Below are 27,592 nucleotides of genomic sequence, written 5' to 3' on the forward strand. Positions count from 1 at the left end.
ATTTTCTACAATACATGGGGTTTATTTCTTTTAAGAAGTTCATGCTCTGATAATGGCAGATTGAATCAGTGGTTCTGCAGACATGTTGGATTTTTGTTGAGGAAAGATTGCATTGTTTAAATATAGCACAGCATGTCAGTGATCCATGTGAAGACTAGCTGACTGAGCCTTTTTCCTAGTTTTCATATCTATGTATTTTAATCCTTTTGTCATAGGCCTGTGTTGCTGGGAGGACACAGGGTGAAGAATAAAGTTATTTTCTTGGAAGAGTAACTGGGTGCCATGTTCAGCATGGGGTAAATGCTAAGTAAATGAAAAATCAGAGATAATTAGAGCTGTGGCTTATTCCTAGTTCTGTATAGAGGGAGAAAACAAAAGATGTTAACTCAATTTCAGGGGGGAAAAATCTGGGGCTTTGTCTTGCAAATGTGTTACTCAAAATGCACTGAATTTTAATTGCTTAACTTTACTCTAAATCCTGTGAATTACAGCAAATTACAAGGTCATCTGCATAAGTATCCTTATTTTCTTGAATCTATTTACATAAAGAGCTTATTAACCGTAACTGCAATCATAATCTGATGCTCTGTTGCAACAACAATTGAATAAAATTTCATAAAATGGATCTAGGGCAGTGTTGTTCATTGCAGAATTACTTAGAATATAAAAAACATTTTCTGAAGATACTCCTATTATTGTTACTTTACCCAATTAAAAAATCAGTAATTTTACTCTAGATATATTGTCATAATCAAATTTAATTCCCAGAAGGATGCCTTTTACAAATTGAGGCCTTATTTAATTAAACCAACTGTTCAGTGATTTAATTGAAGTTAAACTGTAAACACCATTTTATTGACAAGCGTCACAGGCTTCTTATGAACTTAATTTTTTTTTTTTTGTGATCTATAGTATTTTTATGTAATGGAAATAGAACCCAAAAATGTTGTTACGCTTTTCTTGAGTATTCCTAGCATCTGTAGTGTTTGTTGTTTTTTTTGTTGTTTTTTTTTTTTTTTTTTGTTTCATGATGCAGTGCTGCCCCAGTTTTGCCAGTTTTAATATAGAAGTACTTACTTTTTGGGGGGAGGGAGGAGTTGCAAACCTTGATGGAAGTATGGATGGATTCTTAACTGCAGTGGTTCCATTATGTGGTGTCATAATGTTAATTGGAAAAAGTAATACTTTTAAAGTCAAAAGCAATTTAGGTTGAAAAATTTCAGCCTCTGATATAATTCTTACAACTTCTGAATAAAATTCTGGAGATTTGATTGATTAAATGCAATTATTAATTACTGATTTGTAAGTTTTACATATTTTTAAATAAATCAGAAGACTGGAGTTTAATTGTACATTTGGAAAGTAACAGTATAGGTCAAGCAGTTGATGATCTGGTTAATGAGGGTTAGGTATGGGACTTGTTTTCAGAGCTATAATCAGTATTTACAAGCATTTTGATTAATATTGATATTACAATTACTATGATTTATTGATTAAACAAGTTAGCAATTTTTAAACAGTGTTATGTACAAATAAAAGTGGAATTCTTGTATTTGTACATCTTTTTTTTCTTACTACTAGAATAACATGCATTTACTTAAGAACCACAAAATAAATTACTTCTGTTGATAAGGCTAAAACTAGTTGTGTATCTTAGGATTTTAATTTAAAGACTCCACTTTGTACAAGCTTTATAAAATAGCAAGAGACAATCAATACTGAAGTTCTGTATGCCTCATCTTACATAGAGATAAGTATAAAATATTCCTAAGACTAAATGCTGCTCTTTATGTATGTGCATTTGTTTACAGTGATGTTAGTTTTAAACTACTCAGGCTATAAACTTGCTGTTTTAGTTAATGTGGGTAAGAATCCTTTTTTAGGAGAAAGTCTAGGGAAGAAGAAGCTGAGAGAAGATTAATGGATATGTTAGAAGTACAAAGGCATCAGGCTGAGCCAAAAAAGGGTAAGGGTCTGATTGCTCAGTGTTCAGACTCTTTTGGACAAGAGTTGAAATCTGCTAGTGTAACCAAAAATTTCAAAGGAAATAAATACTTTGTATTATATGAATAGATACTTTTCAGTGAAGTCACGGAAATACTCCTTTCTGTGGTCAACTAATAAATTGGACATAATGGTTCAGAGTTTCATAAAGAAAGTCTGTAGTTGAAGTGTTGTTTTGCTGTTAGATATAATTATATTGTGGATCTGTGGTTGACCTGCTTTGAGGTGAGTGTGACAGCTGTTGTAACTGGGATTTACATTAGTACATTAAGCTCAAGTGCTTCTAATTTAAGGTAATGCTTTTGAAACACAAAAGCACTGTGCTCTCATGAATGTCAATTTATGTGGAGGAGTTTGCCTTAGGCTGTTAGATGCTCTCAGTTGTTAAGCCTTCTAGATCTGCCTTGTGCTGATGTGATCTATTAATTATTAGATGTATATGAAGTTTCAAATAACAATATTTTCAGAAGATAATTTGGGGGGGGTGGCTTTCTTTTTAATACCAATTTAAGTGTATGGATCACTTATGTTCTGTTCAGTTGCTTTGCTAGAGATGCCGTTCTCTGATACAGTTGTACTTGTACTTTTCTTCCTAGAATTTTGAAGTGAAAAAGACTCCTGCAGTGAAGCCATATAGTGCTGACAACTTCTCTGTTACACGTTACCATATTTTTGAACCTTATGTGGACAAAGAAGTAGATGAAGAACAGGTGATTAACTCCCAAGTGTTTGTGATACATGCTTCCATATATCTTTCTTTATATTGCATACAGTATCTGGATATCAGCAATGGAATTTTCTAGAGCTTGTTTAAAAACATGAACTTATATAAAGCAGCCATGACACAACTTACTAATCAGAATCTTAGAAGGGGAAACTTGTTAGGCCTGTTACGTGCTCAGTCACTTGTGGGATCACACCTGACAGTCTCACATGAACAGACCTCTGTAAGGAGGTGAGTTCACAAGACTGTTACAACATTAGGACACCTAAATCTTCTGTGTTATGGCTTATGCTAAATTAATAGTTGCAGTTGCCCTACTTTTTTTCTCTTCTTCTCTTTTTATCTATGTACTCCTAGTCTTTACCTCATATTTGTGTTGATCTGTTCATGCATTAAACGGTTTCTGCTTGCCAGAATGGAAGAAGTCTAATGTGGGGAAAAAGAACAATGAATAGATTTTTGCCAAATGTGAAAGTTTATTCAAGTTTACTGTAAACTCAGACAAAGGCCAAAGTCAGATCAGAAGAAGGGGGAGACCTGGAAAAGCGAGAGATGGAGCAAAAGCTTAGCTTTAGAGGCAATTTTTGAATTGGGATAATGCGATAGAAAAGTGAACCAAACAACAGGTTTTTTTATTGGTGATGAGACCACAGTCTAAGTTCCTGTTCTGGACCAGCCTCTTTTTAGGCTAGAAAAGCTCTCTCAGTAAATATGTTGTTGTGACTATTTTCTTCAGGGCATTCATGAAGTTTTAGGTTTTCTTAACATTTGAAGGGCTAGGCATAAACAAGAAGAGGGGATATTTTAGTTTACTCAGCTTCGTAATGGAAAATTACAAAATGTTAATCTTTGTAGCCTTGCTTATGTGCTATGATTTAATTTTCTTAAGTATTTTTTAATTTTCATGTGCTAGTAAGTTTTTTCTTATTTAAAAATTTCAGATTTTTTTCGGTTTCCCAAATGAGAATGAAAAACCTTCTGGATTTGTTTTCTACCCTCTACTCCCTTGTTTAAAACAAAACAATGAGTACAGAAATAGACAATCTGTAATATCAACTATTTTATTCATTTTACCTTTATTGTAGGAAAAGTAACCACTCTGCTATAAAATATTCTTGTGGCTTAACCCCAGCCAGCAACTAATCACCGTGCAGCTGCTTGCTCACTCCTCCCCACTGCTCTGTGGGATGGGGAGGAGAACTGAGAACAAGTGAAACTCATGGGTTGAGATAAGAGCAATTTACTAATTGAAATTGCAACTATTGTATTTGTAATGAAGGGAAAAATAACAAGAGAGTGAAATAAAGCCCAAGACAGATAAGTGATGCACAATGCAATTTTTCACCACCTGCATAGTCATCGAGTCCCTGGGCAACAATCTGCCCCTCCCAGCCAACTCCCCCCAGTTCATATACTGGGCATGATGTTATATGGTATGGAATATGCCTTTGGTCAGTTGGGGTCAGCTGTCCTGGCTGTGTCCCCTCCCAGCTTCTGGTGCCCCTCCAGCCTTCTTGCTGGCAGGGCATGAGAAGCTGAAAAATCCTTGACTAAGTATAAGCATTACTTACACTGACATTTTCAGTTGTTGCTGTTATCAGCATTATTCTCATACTTAATCCAAAACACAACACTATACCATCTACTGGGAAGAAAATTAACTCTATCACAGCCAAAACCAGGACACAAGTACAAATAATTATCCCTAGTACAGCTTGAAACTAGCATACTTTAATACCTACACTTATGGAATATGTAAATAAGCTTTTTTTTTTTTTTAAGTTAAACTAGCTTGGTCCTGCTTGCAACCAAGAATTACAAACCTTTGAGGGTGTTCATATATCATTGTATGGGGGTTTTTTTAAGTGCTATTGCTGCAGAATTATTGATTTATTTATTGTTACATATGCTTTAAACTACCTCAAAGAACTTCATGGACTAAACTATTGATTGACTGCCAGCTAGATGCTCGGTTAGCTGCTGAAGAAGAGGGGAAACGTTTGGAGGAACTACACAGAGAGGCAGAGAGGGAGAGAAGAGGGCAGCTTGAAAAGGCACATCTCAGAGGAAGCCATGCCTTGAAGAAAGTCCATTTGGCTCAGGTAGGCAAAGTAATTGTGCCTCTTTTAAATGTCAAAATGACCAGTGTTAAGTTGTGGGTAGATGATTGGTAAAGGAATTATAGGAATTAAAATTGATGGACTAAATGGAGTTTCCAGAATGTGTTTAAAAAAACATCAAACTCTGTTTGCTTATTTTGTCTATCTGGAAGGAGGGAGAATGAAAGAATATCCTTTCATTTTGTTATCATGACAGCTATTAACCAATCAGTAATAATCAAGCTAAACTTTTTTAATAGGTGATGACTTCTACTTTTCCACATCACCTTTAGTTGGAGTTGATTATTCTGTGCTTCAGGGGAAAAAAGTAGTTTATTATTAGAAGGCAACAGTTCATGTGTTTTTTTATTTTTGTAAAACTTTTCAAAGTTATTACTTAAAGGCTGAGGTTCTGTTAGTGTATAAGTCTGGAAATACTGAAATTTGTTTCATTTAAGTAAAACCTGCACTGTGGAGAAAGGTCTTTATACCTAGAGGTATGCTCTGAAATTTGTTTCATTGTCTGCTACCTTGACGAGTATTTTTGGAGGCTAGAAATAGTAAAAGCTTCCTGTTTTTTCAGTTGAGATATGATTGGCCCTGAATGAGTAGCCTAACTAAAACTGGGGATCTGTGGAAATATTACTGGTGCTCCTTAAGTTAACAGGGGAAAAAAAAAAAAACAACCTAAGTTTCAGATAAAGCTTTTTTTAAATAGCTTTCACATATAATTGTAGTTTGCCAAGAGTATTTAGTTCACATCTTAAAAAGTAGCAATTGCTGAAGTATATACTAACAAAAGTAACTTCTCAAAGGAAATACTCCTTTAGCTTATAAAACAGATTCAATTCTTTTGAGGAAAGCTGGCTTACAGGTGTACAATGCGATTCTTTATTTAACGTTAGATCTTCTAGGTAGTATTGATGACTCCTGTGTTTAAAGGTCAGATATAGCCTTCTCCCAAGGAAGCACCTTCTCTCTAGAATAAAATTAACTTTGAACACGAAGAGTTAAACAAACTTCATGGTTACCAAATGGAAGTGTTTTATCAGTCCTGACATATGGCTGTCTGAATATGAACCCTAAATGTTTGTTATCCCTTCTTTATACTTGAAGGACAGGGAAAGGCTATTGAAAGAACTTGAGCAAATGCACAATATCGATCGGATGCGCAGAAGACAGATTGTAGCGCAGATGCCACCTCAACTTTTTGTGCCTGCATACAAACGCGTGGAAGCAAAAGAAGAATGGCAGAGAGAATTGGAGTTTGCATTTGAGGATATGTACAGTGAAGACAAGAGTAAGTAATTTGTTGGAGGTTGCTGAATCTGGTAGCTCAGTAAAGGAGAGGCTGCTGCAGCTACCTGTTCCCAGGTGAAGCCGGTAGCAGGGCTGTGTGTATTCACAGTAGGCACACACACCACCAGGCTTTGGTACACGTACGCAGAGCTGGCCACACAGGACAACAGTGAAAACACAGCACTCACATTGAACACAAACAGCACAGATGGCCTCAGCCCGTTCACAGCTCTGATCAGGATGAAGGACTGTTAGTGGGATATATGTCTATAACAGTATGAACCCCTCCAGCAAGTAGGACTTTGACAGTCTAGTCAGTAGTTATCTCCTGTGTCTTAGATCTCTACCTGTCACACCATGGATCCACCAGTAACAGGTCTTAAGACACCCAGTCTACCCAGTAATTCATCCTGGATCTGGTAGTTGTCCAGTTACCTTGCATGTCCACGTATGCACTGGTATGCTCAAATATATGCTACAGGCCACTCCGTAAGTGGCTTTAGACACTCACTTTACCTAGCAGCTGGCTCTTGATCCTTAGTCTCCTCAGTTGCTGGCTCCTGGGCACGTGAACCCCCAAGACCTGCTGCTCCACTCCAGTTGTTGCTACACAGTCCCAGTTGGATATGTGGACATGTGCACAGACATGTGCATGCTATGGATTCCTGTGTTAATTGACATTTTATACTCAGTCTACCCAGTAGCTGACCCTGGATCCTCTTGTCTCCAGTTGTCTGAGATGCGCGTACATGTGCTGGCAGATTTTTTAGTTGACCCTGAGACCCCATGGTCTCCCCTGTAGCTGGCTTGGAGGCCTGGATCTCCTGATCCCTTCACTAGGAAACTTGCAGATCCCCTGACCTCTCCAGTATCCAGCCCAGTCTTATGGCTGCTTGATACCTGGCTCCTAAGCCTCTTATCATTCTTGCTGGCTACTCTGGCTTGTGTTTTGCTAGCCACTGCTTGCTGATACTCATACCCACATGATATGTACTCATTCTGGTCTCTGCAGTTGGCAGTGCTCTGAACACAGGTGCCCCTGTGACTTTAGGTCCCCACTCCAGTTTCTGCCCCTTATATTGATACACACATGCAAAAAAAATAGAGGGTTCTTCACCCAGGAAAACATCTGGAAATGGAATTTAGTGAGAAGACAGGACAGACTGTCAGACACAGTGCATGGCCAGACAAGCGTATTGACTAGCCCCTCTTATCCTCTTACCTTTTTCCTCACACTTGTATCTCCCCAGACTAACTTAATCCTTTCCTTTTCCCTGCCTTTGGTTCCTCCCCTAAGTATCTGGAATAAGCATACAGTTCCAAGATGATCATCCCATGTGTCCCACACCCCTTGTAGCCAGTGACCCTCTCAGTCGGTAAGGTGATGGTGGGAGAACTCCTGTTGACTAGTCTTCTAGGATTTCACACCTGGACTGTGTGATCAGTCATTTTCCTGTGACAGCCCTGTGAGCAGCAAGGTCAGGATGTGTCTTTACCCTGCTGAAGTTACTGTGATCCTTCTGTGTGTAATTGTTCCTGTGTGCTGCTCTGTGTAAAGATGAGCCTTTTATCACATAAACTTTTATTTTGAAAGACATAGCATATTCTAGTGGAAAACACTAGAATTTCTGAATCAAGAGATGGCTAATGTTCTAAACAATTTTGAATATTCTGTTTTGGAAAAAGTTGGATTAAATCTGTTGTGAAACAAGCTATCAATATTTGAACTTCTTAAGATTTTGTATGATGAGTGTAGTCTTGCAATGTTGTTTGCTTTTTATTCCAATTGGTCATTTTATTTAATTAGAATTGAAAGGAGACCTGATTTTGCAGTTTGAGCCACAGCCTTTGCCAGCTCCCGCTGACAGATCTCAAGATAATGATCTTGATATCTCTTTGGATCAAGAATCTGCTTGTGACACTCAACCAGAATCTACTTGTGATACTCGACAAGAATCGAGACAGATGATAGAAGAGGAGATCCCCAATGAATCAGAAAGTAAAGCTTTTAAACTTTGTTTAGCTTAAACTTTTTGGTTTTATGGTAAAAGAGATTTAGTTTAATATATCAAATAAATTAACCTTAGTATTTACTAAAAAGACTTAAGTACTAAAATTCCTTAATGTCTATGAAGTACTTCAGTATCAAGTGGTTTATGATGTTTGTAATGGATGATAGTACTCTAATTATTATGAATTTAAAAAATGTGACTTCATTTTCTAATATACTTCAGTTCATTAGTATACTGAGAATAATTTTTAATTGTTGTAAGAACTACACTGTTAGTAGCCATAATTATTTCTATATAATTGGTGTAAATCATGCTATGATGCTGGTATGTGAACTTAAATTTTCATTTTGTGCTTTGAAATATTTCAAAGTGAAGTTTTAACTTTGTATGAAAGTCTACTTATTGCATGCCCTTTATGTTCAGGTTTGTGATTGAGTTACTCCGTATTGTGAGTAGGCTGCAACAGTTGCACATGTATGAGTGTGTGTGTGTGTACTTGTGGCATGTACAGGATAATGTCATGTGAACAAGTGTGTTGGTGAACTCTGCTGCTTGACCAAGCATTTCTGCCACATCCATTTGCTGCCACAATCAGTTTTTTGGCCTGCGATGCATTGTGTTGCTAGTGCTAATACAAAGGAGAGGACAGGAACATACAGGCAGGCAGTACTGCTTGTTTCTGAAGCTTTTAAAACTTGGTAATGTACCTGAGCTATTTGTCCAACTGTGTAAGCAATTAATTAAAAAAAAGTTTTTTTTTTTTGTTTTTGTTTTTATGATGTGAAGATGTTCATTACCCAAAATTCTTAACAGTATATATTCGTTATAGGTCATGAAGAAGCAAAAACTCACCAACCTCAGTCAAAACTTGCCTTAAAGAAATTGCTAAACAAGATTAGAAGCCAAAAACAGGAGTGGATGTCAAAAAGCGAGAACGAGATTCAAGGTGAAATTGAGACTATTGAATCAGGCACAATTGCTAGTGAAGAGAAACCATTATGTGATTTAGAACTTAACTATGAGCAACAGAAAAATACAGTATGTGAAACCAAAGGTACGTAACACATACTTGCATCAAAATTTGTTATGCTGGAGCAAAAAGTCTCGTAAGGGTGGACTGCAACAAAACTGTTTAATGAATCTTCAGTGGTGGTGTCTTGATATGTTGCCAGAAAGTACGAAGTACAATTCTCCCATCTTTGCCCACAATGCATTGTGGATGTGTTGAAACCACAAATGGGAAAGGTTTTGCTCCCATGTCCAACCTGCCCATTAAGATCCTTGTGGAGAAAATATGTCCAAAATAATTTTGTATCTTTTAAATCTTGTACAAATTGTTATCACATCTGGTGTTGCTATGCTTTAATAGCTACTTGCCTCCAGGAGTGGAATTCTCAGTGCAAAATTGGGCACTGAATTTCTGTACCTCTTGAACAGGAAAAGCCAGATGCTTCAGAGATTCACAGCTAGAAATGCACAAGACAAAGCACGAGCTGATGTGTCTTCAATCATGGGGGTGTTTTTCTACTTCTAGGCACCATTCTGAAAAGCCTCTTTGAAGCTGGAATTTGTAGCAATTAAATGTTCCATTTTGTTTGGTAGCCACATCATTGTGGGGTTACTTCTCATTTCTATTCTTTGTGCTTTTTTGGTTATGCTAGTGCTGAAGTAGGTGAACTTGTATGTTAAGTGGGATTTCAGAAGTATTAAAGTGATCAAGGTGTGGGAGTGTTGTTTGGGGTTTTTTTGTTGTTGTTTTGTTTGTTTGGTTTTTTTCTTTCATAGGGTGCTTGTTATTTTAAAATGAGATTAAGTGATTTAGTTCAGTCATGTACATCATGGATATACCAGCATAATGCCTGGGGTTTGGAGAGTGCCACATGAGTGAAAACATGCCTCTGGGGAGAATGTGCTGCTATTTGAAGCTGCTAGTACAGGATGAAGGCTTGCTTTCTGTGCAGTAGCCAAATGTTAGATCATTTGCCCAGAGAGTGCCAGTTTTAGACCCTCTGTTCCAAGAAGTTAGTGTGGCGCTTTATTCCTCAGGATAATCTTGCTGTTAGGCTATCAAGTAATCTGGGTAGAAGTAATATTCAGTCCTGTTGGAGCTAGGCCACTACTGTATATTCAAGCAAGACACATGCTAAAATGTCATTAATTTTCCAGTTTATGGAGACAGGCAGAGTAGTGGGATGGAGATGGTAATCTTTTTCTAAAATTTTGTTTGGAGAGGTTGGGCAACTGTAAAGCAAGATGTAAAGAAGGATCCAAGACACTTTCTGACTTCAATTACAGTTAAATAACATGTATATTTTAGATTCTGTGAAAATGTTGGAAAATACAGTTACAACTGGAAATCCAGTTCTAATCCATCCTCAAGAACAAGCAGCTAAAATTAGAATGGAAGAGGAGAGACAAAAGTGGGTAAGTGTGTGTGTACTTATTCCTACCTCAGTTATGGTGTGAAAAACCATGATTTATGGAAGACTTTAAAATGCTTCAGGTTACACAGCAGCTATAGACCTTTTTAACATGCTTATAACACTTAAATAAACTTTTACTGTAACATTTTCTATGCTTAGCTTGTATTAACTTCTTAAAATGACTAAGCTCTAGCTGGAATTTAGAATAGAATGGAAAAACCCAGTTTCTTAAAATCCAACAAGTGCTATAGGCAAGGGATGCCATCATATGATTAAATGAGATCCTAGCTGTACATTAATACCTTTGCTTTAGGAAGGACATAGTCAACAATACAGAACTCGGTGAAAACTTTATTAACCCTGTGTAATAATGTAGGAAGGTCTGTGAGATTGTTTAGAGTGACAGGAAAAGCTTAAAGCTTGAGTATTTTGGTTGGTTGTTTGCTGTTAACTAGAAAACAAATGCAGAAAGTCTTTTGTGTCTATGAGAATACTACATTTATTATATTTTTAAAATAATAGCTTTGCGTATTATTTCATAAGTATTTTATATACGTTTCATTATATTTTCATTTTTGTTGTATCCTTAGAGACCTACCAGCTATTTTGTGGTTGTTTATCAATTTAAAAAAAATAAAGTTGAAATTTAGATCTCAGTGCAGCCTTAAATTGTAGCATTAAAGATCAGAAATTCAGGAAGTGAAAATTTGACAAAATTGTATTGTTTTAGGGAAAAAAAAAAAAGACAGCAGATCCTCTGTGAAAATGCTTTGTTACCTGCCCAGGTATATATATTGCTATGTTCACGTTAACTGTTCTCAGGTCTAGCTTTTTCTCGTGTTGGTCTTCCCAACATCCCCATTCAGACTGTCTCATTAAAGGCTGTTGTCCACTTCATCTTTACTAGTACTTTGGATTTTTAATTTGCTTCCATTCTAAAAATATATTTGCTGTTGCTATGCGTGGATCTAAGTAATTTGTAGTTGATAGGTATATGGAAAGAATAAAAATAAACAGACCACTTCAGAGATTTATAGAGTGCTCTTAAAGTACATTAGATATTTCAGAAGTTTTGTAAGGCTTGAATTAACATCTAAATGTGTTGAACTCTTGCATTTTATAGAGCTTTTCATCAAAGTAGATTTCCAAATTCAATTTAAGAGGAGGACTTCTTTTGCAGTCTCTGGAAAATGATAATGTATCTTGAATGGTTAGATTATGATTTTATACATTCTATTAATTTGAGAACACATAATAGTGCAATATTAAATTGATTCAGGGACTATTAGAAATATCTAGCCAGTAAAACAAAATTATTCTTGTAAACCTTGGAACTATTTTTAAAGGCCTCTTACAATTTGGAAATGCCTGTCACAAACACTAAAATCTCTGCTGTAAATTGGAACAAAGTTTTGTGCGTGGTGGTGTGTGTGAGAGGGGTCTTTTCTTTCTCATTCAGTTCTGGAGATTCACCCTCATTTTTCTTCACAATAGAAGGAGCAAATAGAACAACAGAAACAGGAACAACTGGCCTTGCTTAAACAAATTGAAGAAGAGAGAGCACGTTTGGAGGCTGATTTTCTGAAGATCCAAATACAAACCTGCTTGGAGGAGTCTAAGAAAAAAAAAGGGGAGGAAAAGCAAGGCCAGCTGGTGCAAACTCATACTGTTCCTTCTACAGATCAGCAGAACAAAGTGGAACCTGAGGTGAAGAATTGTAGAAAATTGTGTGTAACTTTTCAATTATCTTTATTATAAAAATCAAGAGCACCATTTGCCAATTTTCAATTGTATTGAGGCAATAAATTTTTATTTCTTAGGCTATGAATCAGAACTTCATGCATAGAAAAGCTTCCTAATGCAGAAGCTTGAATTTCACATATCACTGGACTTCGAATGTTGGATTGTGTTTGTGTAGTACCAGGAACAGCATGTCTGTTTAAAATACCTGTTAGTAAAATCTGATTAGAGTCATATAATGATTATGCATGTATACTTATCCTTTTTCAAGAAGGGGGAAAAAAAAATTTTAGGGGGGGGAAAAAAGGACAAAAACCCCCACGTCTACATCTTTGTCTCTTTAAATCTTAAACAGCTACTTAAAGGACAGGAATTTATTGAGGATGTTGAAGGAAAGTAATCTTTAAAATCTTGATTCCTTTGCACAATTTTTACTCTTCTGAGAATCTGATTGCCTTGAAAATGCAGCTCTGTTGGATCATTGCTCCCTGAGTTTGCTACTGGGTACAGTTACCTCTTTGAGCTAAGCTGCTGTAAGCACCATTAACTTTGGCACGTATGCTCAACTTGCCGAGGGAGACTGTAGCTGTAGGCCATCTGTTCCAGAAACTGCTTTAGCTTCATTGCCTCAGGCTGAAATCTCACAGACTTCAAACGGTGGTACAGAGTGGCTTCTGTAAGCTTAAGAGAAAGAACATACAACTTTAGTTTTCTTTGAGTTATTTGTATGTGTGCGCTTAATTTTTTTTAATTTTGATTAGACTGGAAATACTACTGTGTCAGAAACCAGGAGTCCTAGAGAAGACAGCCATATACAGATGATTCGTGATTATCAGCAACGCCTTCTACAGCAAAATAGGTGAATTCCTTTATGAAATGAAAGTCTGGGTTGCCTGTTTCAAAATGATTTGAATTGTTTTGATTATTGAAATTGATGTTTATCTTTGCACCACTTCGAAAAGATTAATGTTTTCATTCTATTCAGGCTGCACAAACAGACCATTGAAGAAGCTAGAAAGCATCTACAGGAGTATCAGAATAAACTGAAAAAAAGATACGTGTCTTCTGTAACACCACCGAGCTCTTTGGAAAGAAAATCAATTTATTTAAAGCCTGTCTCAGAACCAATTCTACAGAGGCAAGGAGTGCAACCAACACAGGACCAGTCATCTGAACAAGTTCATGCACAAGAGTGTGCGCGGTCGCTACCTGTGTTTTCAGGAATGATCCGTATGTCGGAAAAAACATCAGCACAGGAACACAAAGAGCAAATGTGTAATGTTTGTCCTGGCAGACACATGCAGTTTGTAGAAGCATCAAAATTGAAGCATGGGGAGTTGCATTTGCCATGTGGCTGCCTTTCACAGGAACAAGTGGGAATGTTGGAAACCTCCAATAATCATGTCAGAGAAACATCTCGGTTTCAGTTACCATCAGGGTTAGTAATGAAAGATGTCACTGCAGTAAGAACACAACCGGAAGCACGTGTACAGCATGTTAGATTTGTTTTGCCTGCAGAAGATTCCTCTGAACCTTCAGAAACAGTGCACTTGAAAGAGTCTTCTCAGAAGATATCTAACCATCAAACAGAAACAGAAGCTGAAGAGCTTCCGCTTAAGACACCATTCATGCCAGCAACAAAGGAACCTCATATTATTCAGGCAGCCTCAGTTGATTCTTTAGCATATCAGCAGGGATCTGCAGAGAGTACCATCAAAACAAGCCTTGAACCACCCCTCAATTTTCCTGAACCCATGACTTTACCTCATGAAGAATCTAAAGCCCAGGGTGTTCAGGAATTTTTGATCTCAAAACCAGGAGATGCATCTTTGATAAATTATTCTGGTATACTGAATTTAAGGGACAGAGTGTTGGCCTCATCAGAAAGCATCCAAGCTCAGCAAAAGTATTTGAAAGAATTGCAAGAGCAGCTGGATGCACAAAGAGAAGCTCTTCTTTCTAGGCAGAAAATACAAGAACAACTACTTTTACAGAAGCAAGATAAATTGAAGGAACAGATGCAGAGACAGCAAGAGGTTTTGAAAGAATTTCTGAATAAGCAGGTAAGCTTTATAAATGCTTTGCATGGTGAGTCATCTAGTAGGTGATCGAACTTAAGAGTGAATGTTGCCAGTTAGTAAAGTGTCCCATGGTGTGTTGATAGTTTTAAGTGATTTACGATAATGAAAATTTTAATTAGGACTTGCGATTTGTTACTGGTAGATGTTTTCTGTAGGCCCCAAGAGTGACATTGTGTTCAGCCTAACAGAAATAGTCTGAACTTCTGTGCTTGATCTCTGAACATAATGCCTACTGAAATAGTTATGTTGTCTGAGATATCTGCAGGTATAGTTTTCTTCAGCTCTAGAAATGCAGCTGTAGGTGTAAAACAGCTCTTGTATTAAACATACTTAAGCATCGCCTCGAAGGATATCGTAAGCATTTTGAATAGATTTTTTTTTTTTTAAAGTTTGTCTTTTTATTTGCACCTGTTAAGAAATTGCTTTGGCAGCTGTACTCTTGACTTGTAATTTTGCTTCTTTCTGGGTAACAGGAAAAAAAAATCCAAGATTATTTTTGAGTTTCTAAAGAAGCTTCGTTCGTGTCCACCTCCCCCTTTTCTTTTTAAACAGAAGCCATCTTAGAAAAATAACTGTTGCCAAGAGTCCCTGTCGCTTGCTTTTGTAATCTCCAAGCCACCAAAATTCCTGAAATCATGAGCTGAAAAACTAAAAGCAGACTTTTCAGGAATTGTTCCTGCTAAAAATTCTGAGTATTCTGATCTAATACCACAAAGGCCTTGAAAATATAAATAATTATGTTTTAACACATCAGGTTTTTAGATCTAAATAAAATACCTATATGTCCAAATATTTTTGTAAATTAAGCGAGTCTATACAGTATTTTGCATACTTGAACTACTTTTTCAAAGTCCTCAATATTATCCTGCATGGAATACACACACAAGAAAATGCTGATTTGGTAAATGAGTATAAATATGATCTTATATACAGTTGCTTTCCCTTCCCCCACTTCTAAGGTGAGACATATCTGCACAAATGAAGAAATGACAGAGACACAAAAGCCTGACTGGATTAATAAGACTGACTTTTTCCAACTCTCAGACAACTACCAGCAAGAGAATTGTGGCAGGCGTAAATTTCACGGAAGTGAAACAACTTCACAGTGCATCAGTCCAGCTGAGCAAACTGGTATGGCTGTGTAGTATTTTTCATTATAATTTTTCTCTTTTTGCAGCTTAGATGGAGTTGTCTTCCATCTCCCCAAGTTAATTTGATATATGTGTGTGTATATATATATTATTGCAACATGCAAAACTTTGTTTTACAGAACAGTCTGAGAAAGTTCTATGTAAAGAACAAAGATGGAGATCTTCCAAACCACCTGTGGCTAAAGTCAAGCTAGGGCTTGATTTGGAACAACATGAACTTAGTGTTATACCAGAGGTAGACACACCAAAGAGTTGCAACATGTCTTTTGCAGGTAAAGTACATACATATACGTATATATGGATATAAATTATATAATAAATGCTGCTGTTCCTGAGAAACAGAAATTGGAGGCAATTAATCTTTTCTGGAGAATCTTTGAGATGATTGATTATGAAATAATAACTGATATTGTTGCCTTTTTTAAGGTATACTTTATATACTAGCAAAGCAAGTTACAGTTGAGTGTCTGTCTAGAAAAAGATAATTGAAACAAAATTTCACCAAGAAAATAAAACTTACTGTAATTCCATGACTTAAGTTCCCTGTTGATTTTTCTGTTGGGCAGGGTCTGTGTTAATAGGCAATTGTACAAAAATCATAGAGAGAACCATCAGAGTTGATGGATGGTGTTTAAAGGTTTAGCTTTTGAGCATGCCAAGAAAGTGAGTATGGAATCTTTTAAATAAGGAATTAATATCAAGCTTCAACAGAAGTTTTTAGACCATCCTTTTGGTTGCTTTTTTTTCGATTACAAAATGGTCCTTGTAAAAATTTCAGAGAGCAACTATACAAAGCAATTACTGTTTTCTAAGTATATTTGTTACAGCCTGCATGTAATGCTTTGTAATATTCTGTAAGGAACATCAATTAACAGGTACAATAAACTGATATTTTTCTAAATGTAAACATTTAATATTTATTTTGTGAAGTCTCTTCCTAGCTAAAATTTAATTCATGTTTTGCAAGAGTTTTAATATTATGCCAGTATTTTTAAGTGTTAAGCAGAACAATCTGAGTAATTATAGGCCTGTCAGTCTGGCATTCATCTTGAACAAAATAATGATACATCTGATATGGGACGTCCTTTAATTAAAGAAAAGTAATTAATGCTAGTCAGCAGCAGTTTATGCAGAATAATTATTGTTGGACCAATTTGGTATCTTGATTAGACAACAAGTTTTGTTGGTGAAGGTTTAGATTGATATTTGTATTCTAAAAAGCATTTGGCTTAGTGTTATGCATCTTAATTTAAAAAAAAGATTAAAAATCAAAATACATACCAAAAAAGGTTTCTGAAATATTATCCTCTGCAGTTCTAGAGTAGGGGGAATACTCATAAACTGTGTAATCCCATTATGATCCAGATGTGATTTATTCCTATATTACCTAACCATTGGTCATGGTAAGTAGTAAAAAGTTGAACTTGTTTTTTTTTTTAATTGGATTGGGTGGCTGAAAAGGTCTGTTGTGTGGGGCAGGTTGGCAAGAAATCTTTAAATCGTAGCAGAGAAATTATATTGTCTCTGGACTAGGAAAAATTACTGAAAACTTTGGTGTATTTGCCGTGTGGAAAATCTAGTTGGAAATTTTTTAGAAGAAATAGTTGAGTTGGGAATTATTTTTTGAGACGTCTGAGCTGTATCTTTCATCCTGTATAATCCATAGATTGTGTAATGCAAAAGTTTTTACTGACCTGATATGACAAACTTTATCAAAATGCGTCAGTCTACGAATTCAGCAGGTTATTTCTGTAGAATGGAATATGCACCTGCAGTGTTTTGCACTTAATAAAATACATTAATTTCTATACCTAAACTGACTACAAATGTTTTAAATTCAGATAAAACAGATTCTGTTGGTGGAGAAGCTTCTCCTATTTTGACTACTGCGGAGTTTGCACATGTGAAACGTTACGGTCATGCCGTATGTGAAGGCGGCAGGTTACCTTTGAGCATAACAAACTATGAGGAACAAATCTCTAATGGGAGTCCAAGGCAAAGTAAACAGTCAAGTAGATTATTGCAGGAGGTGCTGCTGATGACTGCTGAGAAATCATATGATTCAGGTGAGGAAGTTCTCTTCCTTGAAGGAATTATGTGAATGCCATTCAGCACTGCTAGCTAATTTTACTGCTATTTATTTGTAGCACATGACCTAACTTGTTAAAGAACATGAAGTGTGTTTCAATACGTATGTGTCTCAGAATGACTTAGTTTTTACCTTTTTTTTTTTCTTTGTGATCCATTACTGTTCTAGTAACAAAAGTCCACACTGAATTAAACTTCATTGCTAGTTAACACTTTCTCATTAGATGCATGTACTTTGTACCTGTACCTTGTAGAATTGTCTGTAAAGATACTTAGTTTATATTACCTGATTGTCTTGCCATTACCAGCAGAGCCCCCTGCATGCATAGGGAGCAAACTGTTGTAGAAGCCACGGGTGTGAGTTGCTTCTGAGGGAGGCACCTTCTGCCCAGACTGGGGGGTGCTCAGGTCTGCACCCCCACCAGGTGTGTACCTGTTCTGGGCAGCCCAGTGGTGTGCCTGATTCAGTACCCAGTGATTCCTTGTATTGACACAGAGGAAATTAATGCTTAAAATAGAACTCTGGAGTGTTAACATGCTGATGTAGATGTCCACTGAAAGATCAGGTTATATAAGAAATAGCTTAAAAATACAGTTGACACAAAAAATTAGAAGGCCGAGTGTTATCCTTAGCTCAAAGAAACAACTTTGAAAGAATCAGCTGTTAGTTATGACAGAAATAAAAATAGTGCAATAATGTAAGGATTACTTTAATTCTGATCTTTTCTGTTCATCTGTGAAGAGCTTCTATTAGAGATCACATCTTTGAGGATAGGCTGTGTCTGTATGTGACAAAGTCTGATTCCATAGATTGAACCAAGTTGTTTTCGTTAACAAAACCAGTTTTATTTTTTTGATACAAAGTGGTTTGTGAATGTTTAAAATAATTTTGTTACAAATTCGTTGAAACCTACTAAGCATGTTGTAGGTAGCTTGACTGTCTTATGAAAAGAGAAAGGTGCCTAGACTTAGTTAAATAAAGCAAGCAGGCTATTAAGAAGTTTAAGAGATTGGACTAACAAGTGGATATCAAGGTTTTCAATTCCTACTGTGTTTCCCTGCCTGTACAAATTCAGCTTACCTCTCCAGTCTTGGAATAATGTTAACTCAAAGGCTCCAGTACTTTGAGTTACAATGCACTTGCTTCTCTATAAATTTCCTGCAGATGGAAATGCAGTTTATTGTTGCTGTAACTGAGAAGTGCTATGCCTGACTTGTTAGGAACTGTTACACAAAATTTGCAAAACGCTGACTAAAGCAATTTGAAGCTTATTACAAGATGACAGCATCTCATGGCCCAGTACAGTATTCGGTATCTGTCAAAAATAAATATATTACTAGAGCTGCAAAAGAGTTTTCAGCAACTTTGTTACCTTATCTGTACATCTTTATGAGCAATACAGCTATGTTGTAGACACCTCTTGGTTTTGCTAGATATTTCACCACTGCCCCAAATCTTAAGATAACTATTCTTTTAGTTTGTGCTTAGACATACTTTTCAGTTCAATCAGGATTTACTAGGAATTGAAGATGTTTTGAGTAAGTACATATAAGCTTATTTTCTTTCAACTGCTTGCTTTAATTCTCAGAATACTATTTTTTGAAATATACCTGTATTTAACCTTAAATTATCACTTAAAAATTTTTCTTTAACAATATTTAAGAAAAGGCTTGTATTTTTTGGATTTGCAGAAGATCAGCTATTACCAAATTGATATGAAATATCTTAGCGTAGTGCCCTTTCATACTAGTAAGTATTATATATGAACGGTGCAATGTCTTATGTAAGAGGATTAGAAAACTTCATGTGACCATCTATATCAAAAAAAAAAAAGGCAAAGCTTTCTGTGATTATGTATTTAAGAAGATTGTCCTCTTGAGCAGTTAAACTATCAAAACTGTCAACAGTATCTTTGTAATTGGAAGGCTATGGAACACTGTGATACTTTCTGTAACTAGTGCAGTATCTTCAGGAAAATCTATAGTCTGTGTTAAATATAAAATATCTGAGGGGGAGATTTAAGGTGATTTTTTTTTTTAATTTTTTTTTTTACTACTTGATTCTAACCAGAGCATGTTTTCGGTTTTCCCATGTTTTTAAGATGTAATTGTATCTCTACAGGTGAGAGCAAGTGTGTGCTTTGTACATGTGATCTTTGACCTTGTTCTTTGAAGTTATGTTCTTGGTGGTTTTTACATTTGATCAAATAATGTAAAGCTGTACAACTTAGAAGTTGTACTGCTTTCATGATTACAGACCCACTAGATGTGCACAAGTCCTATTAATCACAGCTCGCGTGCTTTTTCAAAATAAAGTATTAAAGATAAAAGAAGAAAAGGCACTCTGGATATTACAGCTTCGATTTTTAAATACAAATTCTTTTTCACAGTGTGGTGGCTAAGAGGTTAAAACATGAAAGTCCCATGTCAATGTCAGGAAGCTGTGAGGAACATGAACCTCGCACAGTTATTTTGGAGGGAGAAGAGAAGAATAAAAAAGCCTTCTTTGAGTCACCAAATACATTTGTATTCTTAAACCGTGATAGTCATGAGATGTGAGCATGTTGTATTTTTAAACAGATAATTTGGTTTATAGTGTGAAACTGTTACTGTTCATATCACAAGAACAATGTGTGTTATTACAGTATAGTAATGAAACATTTGTAGCACAGCTCTCCATAGACTTTATATACAAAAGAGTGCTAAATGCTTGACTCTCATGCATACTTTAAACTACTACCTGTCACACTAATATCCTTTAGAAAATAAATAATTTCTTTCAGAAAAATACCTAATCTTGATGTAAAGGTATCAGAAAATAGAGAATTCTTTGGTAGCTTGTTCCAGCATTTTATTTCTTTATCAAATTATAAAATAAATGGTCTGTTTCTAGTTTCTGAATTTCTGAATGTCTGACAGCCATTTCTAGCCATTGCTTCTTGTTATTACTTTATTTGGGTTTAGAAATCTTGTATACTCTGTGCAGAGTATTTTTCTCCTATGGAGATACGTAAATACCAAGAGATATGATTGCAGTTTTCTTAATGATTCAAGGAATTTTATTCAGTGCTGTGCTCATTTTCAGGATATCCTCTGTCTCATCCATTCTGCTCCAAAGAAGAGGAGCAGACTCGTGCAGTGTATCTAGACTAAGTCACACTACTGACACATCCAACCAAGGAGCTTGTTGCTACCTCGTTCTACTCAAATCATAAAAGTTACCTTTTCTTTGAGCCTGAAGACCTTTGTCATGTACTTGTAGTAAACGGAACAGAAACCAGTGTTTTTTGCTCTTAGTGCATAATTTTATCTATATTGGAACAGTTGTTTAACACACTCCATTTTGCAGGAGGTTGAGGTCATTTTCACCACTGCAGTGTTACTCTGTTTCTTTACCGTTATTCCACTTCTCATATTATTTGCAATCTCTACTGCCAGCAGCTCTGTGTGGTTACCGATCAAAATGTCATAAATGATCAGGATCATTCCTGCTAGAAGTTTCTGGAGAATCTGGGGGGGGGGGGGGGGGGGGAAGAAACCGTTTGAGAATTCCTTTACCCTTTATTTTGAGATCAGTCAGCATTTAATGTAACAACACAGTGAATGAATTAAGAATAGCTTAACTTCCCTTTTAATACAAATAAGTACATTTTAAATGTATTTTCTTTCATGTCTTCTACTTTCTGCTAGAAGACTACTGGAATATGGCTATAGGAAAACTTAGATTTCCATTCCACCTCTTTGAAATGAGTTTCAAAATGTTTCATGTTTACTGAGATACATAAGTATCACATCAGATAGATACTTCACTGCTGTTGCCTCACATAGGAAACCTCTCCCCAGCCTTTTTTTTTTTTTTTGTATAGTAGGAAAAAATGGAACAACTAGATTCCACCTTCCTGTAAGAAACTCAATTTCAGCTTATACAAGGTACTAGCGTTAGGATTCACAGAATGGTACAAGATCTGCCAAAGTCTTACAAATGCTGGGGATTTGAAATGTCTCTGTCACTACCAGCGCTTGTAGAACTGGGAGAAAACGTACCTACTTCACTTCTATTGTTTAATTTCAGTTTGATATTTAGCACTTTTCGTGAAAATTATTACTGGAAGTAAGAATACTTAAAGTTGTTTGTTGGCAATTAATTTACAGTCTTAGAATTGTCAAACTTTGAAGGTGCTTGTGAGCACTGAATACAGAAATTACAATTCTTTTTTATTTTTCTAGTTCTGCTATGGTGTTTCTTTTGCACAGATACTGATCTTATTTTCATGTGTAAGAGCATTGTGGCAAAGGTGATTCAGTTCTGTGGCGGTAGTTATGCTACAGTTAAGTAACCCAGTGTTTCTGATTTCTCTGATCCACTTTAGAACATCTGCTTTTCTTTGTAATCATTGTAATGATGAAAAATATGATGAAAAAGATTCTCCCCACCCCCATTAAATGATTATAGTAACACTAGCAAAACCATGTTTCATTCTGTAAAGCCAAAGCATGAATTTCTATCTCTTCCTGCATGCTCTGCAGAGAGCAGTCATGCTAGTTAGAAATTTTGGGAAGTTCAATCAAGGAGAACCGCTGGTTGCCAATTAAATTGGTGGTACAGTGGAGGAGGAAGTGTGGTGCAGCTGAGAAGAAAGCAGTAAGAACAGGCAAAATCAGTGGCCAGATAGTGAGGACAGCAGCAGTAGAGTATTACTGCCATCTGGTGTTTAAAAAAAAAAAAAAAAAAATTGCTAACTGTGAACTCAAAAGTTTCTTTCTATTCCTTATTGGTTTTATTACAATTGTGTTCAGCCCAGTCCCAGGATTCTCAGGTTGCTCAAGATTCACCAGTTCTTGCTGCTGAAGTTGGAGAGGGAGTTGCAACACATTCTGGACCATCATTCAGACTTGATAATACGGTTAGTCATATAGAAATAACCATACAATGTAACTTACTGTTTATTTTGTGATTAAAACTTTCTAGCTCGTATTGGGAGGCTTAGAGTGGGTGCACTATTCTAGATGCAGCAGTATAACAAGCACCAAGTAAAGAGAGGTAATCACTGATGGATCTGCTGGCTATATTCTGTTCATAGAGAGCAGGATGCTGTTGTCCCTCTTTGCTGCCAGAGCACACTGTGGGCTTATGCTCAGCTTGCTTTCTGCTGAGACTCCACAGTCCTTTTACATGGGCTGCTGCCCAGTCAGGCCGCAGCTTGGACTGATCCATGGAGTTCTTCCTTCCCAGATGCTGGACTTGGCATTTTTTCTTGCTGAGTTTCATAACATTCATGTAGGGCTAGCCTCATGAGGTCCTTCTAGATGTCAGCCTTGCCATTTAGTGTATCATATGATCCTCCCAAGTTAGTGGTATCTGCAGACTTGATAAAAGTGTGGTGTCACCTCCTCTGGGTCATTGCCAAAAGTGTTAAAGAGAACAGGTCCTAGGACAGAGTCCTGTCAAAGAATCATGGAATCATTTAGGTTGGAAAAGACCCTTAAGATAATGAAGTCAAATCATTAGCCTGTCACTGCCAAGTCCACCACTAAACCTTGTCCCTAAGCATCACATCCACATCTTTTCAATACCTCCAGGGATGGTGACTCAACCACTTCCCTGGGCAACCTGTTCCAATGCTTGACAACCCTTTTGGTAAAGACATTTTTCCTAATATCCAGTCTGAACCTCCCATGGTAGAACTTGAGGCCATTTCCTCTTGTCCTATCGCTTGTTACTTGGGAGAAGAGATTGACACCCACCTTGCTACAACCTTTTTTTAGGTGGTTGTAGAGAGTGATACGGTCTGCCCTGAGCCTCCTTTTCTCCAGGCTAAACACCCCCAGTTCCCTCAGCTGTACCTCACAGGGCTTGTGCTCTAGACCTTTCACCAGCTTCATTGCCTTTCTCTGAAAGGCCCAAAACTGAACACAGGATTGAGGTGCAGCCTCACCAGTGCTGAGTACATGGGCATGATCATTTCCCTAGTCCTGCTGGCCACACCATCTCTCATACAAGCCAGGATGCTGTTGGCCACCTGGGCACATTGCTGGCCCCACTGTCTTAATCCACCTGCTCCCCATCTCCAAGTAGTGTAAGCCTTTAATCACTGTCCTCTGAGCCTGATTATCCAGCCAGTTTTTTACCCATATTGTTGTCCATCCATCTGGGTTGTGATGTCCAAACTGGGATACAAGAATGTTGTGGAACAGTGTTAAAAGCCTTGCCAAAATCAACACCAGTGATATCCCCTGCTTTTTCCTTACCCAGAGATCCCATCATTTTGTCAGGAGATAAAAATGATATTTAAAACATATTATGTATAATGTGTGTATATAAAATTACTTTTAAACGTACATGGTTTATATGTGTATATTAAATATATTTATATAAGGTAGTGTATAATGAGAAACGTAGGGGAAGGGTTTCTGAAATTTTTGTCTTGTTTTCTTAGTGCACTTTTTATTTCAGCTTGGGAAGAAATGTTCACATCTAATTCTTCAAAATTTGGAAGTAAAAGAATGCTTATTCTCTGTTTTGTGACTTTGTGGAGCTTACCTCAAATTTAAGAAAGATAATACTTTGTATATTTTAAGCTTCATGTAGTATAATTAAATTAGTCTTCAGTATGCAAAAGGCTCGGTATTGCAAATACTTGTAAAATTCCTGAGTTTTTCCATGTGTTGTGTATATGTTCCTCTGAGATCTACAATTCTTCTGAATTGGGTCTGTGATGAGAAATAGCCAAATCTGACCACCAGAAGATACAATAATCTTCCAGGTGTCATGATTTGTATGCAGTTCTGAGAGGCTTTAGTTAGTGTGTGTGTGTGTGTGTGTGTGAAGGGAGAGGGCTGTTGGGGAGTGATGTGTCTGGGATGTTGGGTGTGAATCTTTTGTACTGAGCAATGATGAAATCTGCATTTGCCTGACTGTGCAAAACATGAAGGCTTCTACACTTGAACTGAGCTCCAAATAAAATGTGTGGTTTTAAACATTTCATCATGGATATCTGAATACATGGTAATAGGTTTGCTATTTTATCCTAGGAAGTACTTTCTAAAGTAGTATCCACGAGTTTAGGTTCAGAGGCTTTAATGCAAGGAATACCCTGTGACTTATCTTCAACAATTTCCACTGGAAGCTTTTTGACTAATGAAATGTTGGATGTAAGCCCTGTTGACACTGGTAAGTGTTTGGGTTTTTTGTTGTTCTTGTAAAAGGAAAATTATGTGTTCTCTTTATTTTATAGCAGAATGGGTCTAACTCAGCGGAAGTAAGTTCTTCTGTAATAGGCTAATGTGGAATTTCACATAAGAATGAATAATCTATCTTAGAGTTGAGTGTAACTAGAATGTTTTGTTATGTGCTCCTTTTTTTTTACTTATTATAATAACTTAGCTTTATAACACATCAGCTGTGGCAAAGGATATTTTGAGTTTTATTAAGCAACTGTAACACTAGCAGTTTTCAAGTGGCAGAATTAAAAAAACAAACAAACAAAAAAAAAACACAAACCCAAAACCAACAGATCCCCAAATGATACAGTGATATAAGTTCTCTAATCAGTCTATATCCTAGTTGGTTATGGAGCTGTGATTGTTGTCTTTCTGTTAAGAGAATTGTTTCAATACCTGCTTGTCACCGTAGTAATTTTTAATACCTTATCTGTGAAAATGCCATTTGAATACCATATTGACTTTTAATAGTGTTCTAGGAAATATGTGTTCATATCCTTTTTTGCTTGCAGTCTTCCTTTTGATCTTAAGTTAGCTTTTCATAAAATTAAAAATAATTCCTTTTTAATAAATATATGGTTGCTCCTCTATATGCTGACATTATCACTTGTGAACATGGAAAGTGAGTTTGAAAGTGATTAGATAGTGACCTGGGGATTTATTTACTTTAAGACTTAGTATTGCGTTAATCTGACACATATATGATCTCATAAACAACCATATGTGTATAGAAGTTATTCCATGTTTATAAACCAATTTTTGAAGACTACAGTTTTTGCAGCCTGAGATTTCTGTGGCTCATTTTAATCCTAATGCTCTAAACTGTTAAGTGTTACTATGAGTAACTTAACTTCATAACACGTGACAAAGCTGTGTTTTTGTTGATGTAAGAAAGCTAAAGCAAATTCTAAGATCATTTATTTGTAGATTTTACTTTCATTTTTTTTCTTTTTCTAGTTGTGGAAGAAAAAAATGAAAGGTTTTGGTTACTTAGCTACATGAATAAATTTTTCAAGTCTAGCTATGTCTTTATTATACAGTCAGTGGTTAATAACGACCTTTTCCAAGAGCTTTGTGCAATTCTTCTGTAAGCGTGTAGACAAGGAGGGGTTGGTACTCTAACTAGGAACATGATTCTGGTTTCCTTGATTCCTTCAGATTTCTTGTGTTGGTATTAGGCAACTTCTATTTAAGCATGTATTAAACTACTGCCCAATGTCATAGAGATACTCAAGATCACATTAAAGGATTGACACATTTAGGTGGTAAGAAGTAAAAATATGCTAGCCAGCATAATATAACAGTATTAATCTTTTTTTTATTTTATTGTTTCAGTATTTCATAAGTCTACATACTCTAAAAGTGCTAAGCTGTACTGACTACTACCTAATTAGATATTATTTACTTGAATTTGTGGAAATCTGTGGTAAGGTTTGTGGGAGCACTTACAAAAGACAATTAAAGAAAACTGCAGAGTGTTCTATGAATATTTCAGGATATTAAGCAGTGTCTTTTCGGATGACTTTATAAGTGGTTTATATGCAAAACTGTGAACATCTAGCTTACTATTATAGGATTGTCTTCTGATAGTACGGAAGATCGAATTTTGAGAGAAACAGCAAGCTGCCCTTGGAACTCCTCGTTGCCTGAAGGAGAGATGTACATTAATAAAGGAAGTCAGATAGAGCAGATCTTGGGGAAATGTACTGGAGACTTGAACTCTTACTCAGAGGACAATACATGTTTCCAAGGTATTTGTCATTTTAAAGCATTTTTGTACTGTACTCTCATACAGAATGAGGAGGAGTTTACTCAGTGTTCTGTGTTAAGCTGAATATAAATAATACAGACTACATTTTAAAGTCAGTAAAGATTCTACGTGCAAGAACTTTGCTTTGATGTTCTTCATGCTTTGCTTTATGTACATGTACATCTTTATTAGCTATTGCGGAGATAACCCTAGTATTTTCATTTGAACCACTTCCTCCTGGAGTGTTTGAAAACCTAGAGTCATAGAATTCGAGATTAGTCTAGGCCAGCCAGGATCATGTGATCCGAATTCTCCCCCTTCCTGCTCACAGCAGAGCCAATTTAGGCCAGGTTGCTTAAGGCCTTGTCCAGGCAAGTTCTGAGTGTGTCCAAGGACAGAGATTCCACACACCCCTGGGCAACATTTTAACAACTTCCTCCTTTTATTTTTTTTTTCTTTAAATTGTATCTAACTAGAATTTCCTGTGTTCCATCTTGTGTCCATTATCTCTTTTTCTTTCACTGAACATGGTTCAAGACTGACTGCATCTTCTCTATACTGTCTCTTAGGATGTAGTAGACAGCAGAGATTTCTGTGCTCCTTTCCTCACACCTCCAAGCCTTTTCTTAATATTGAACAAACTCAGTTTTTTAGCATCTCTGAACATCGTGTGCTTCAACCTTCTTTTAACCATCCTTATGGCTTTTCCTTGGACATGCGTCACTGTTTTGTACTGGGAAGGCCACAATACTTGTGATGCAGTCTCAGAAGTGCTGAATAAAGAGCTTATCAATTTAAGCTTTTCATTAAAAAAAAAAAAATGCATCAGTATAGAAGTTTCTTGCTGCTCTTTGTACCTGTGTAGTATCAGACTGAGAAACTTGGATATCGTAAAGATTTTTTTCTTTATGCAAGCTAGTATTTGAATACTTGCAGAATTCTATATGCTTTATTTACTGTGTATAGAAGCAAGGTGTGATATCTCTGGTTGTTTGAGAGG

General features: G+C 36.4%; 1 protein-coding gene and 1 non-coding gene across 7 annotated transcripts in view; both read left to right on the plus strand.

The window, feature by feature from the left end:
- Positions 1-27,592, plus strand: part of CEP295 (centrosomal protein 295) — a 58,780-nt gene that overhangs the window by 21,987 nt on the left and 9,201 nt on the right. For 5 of the 6 annotated variants that reach the window (XM_042792433.1, XM_042792432.1, XM_042792431.1 and 2 more), the window contains exons 6-21: positions 2,601-2,714; positions 4,690-4,830; positions 5,944-6,127; positions 7,934-8,125; positions 8,968-9,192; positions 10,456-10,562; positions 12,056-12,268; positions 13,063-13,160; positions 13,287-14,364; positions 15,342-15,513; positions 15,653-15,805; positions 17,375-17,599; positions 22,419-22,525; positions 24,076-24,117; positions 24,654-24,792; positions 26,417-26,593. In XM_042792433.1, the coding sequence (XP_042648367.1) occupies positions 2,601-2,714; positions 4,690-4,830; positions 5,944-6,127; positions 7,934-8,125; positions 8,968-9,192; positions 10,456-10,562; positions 12,056-12,268; positions 13,063-13,160; positions 13,287-14,364; positions 15,342-15,513; positions 15,653-15,805; positions 17,375-17,599; positions 22,419-22,525; positions 24,076-24,117; positions 24,654-24,792; positions 26,417-26,593 (3,367 nt within the window). The remainder of the gene's footprint in view (positions 1-2,600; positions 2,715-4,689; positions 4,831-5,943; positions 6,128-7,933; positions 8,126-8,967; positions 9,193-10,455; positions 10,563-12,055; positions 12,269-13,062; positions 13,161-13,286; positions 14,365-15,341; positions 15,514-15,652; positions 15,806-17,374; positions 17,600-22,418; positions 22,526-24,075; positions 24,118-24,653; positions 24,793-26,416; positions 26,594-27,592) is intronic. The other variant, XM_032990980.2, reaches the window with a different exon arrangement.
- LOC116961155 lies at positions 24,330-24,413 on the plus strand. Its single transcript, XR_004406839.1, has one exon. It is a non-coding gene; the product is annotated as a small nucleolar RNA U2-19 (small nucleolar RNA).

This window comes from Tyto alba, unplaced genomic scaffold, assembly GCF_018691265.1.
Source record: "Tyto alba isolate M040663 unplaced genomic scaffold, T.alba_DEE_v4.0 Super-Scaffold_2, whole genome shotgun sequence".
Classification (NCBI taxonomy): Eukaryota; Metazoa; Chordata; class Aves; order Strigiformes; family Tytonidae; genus Tyto; species Tyto alba.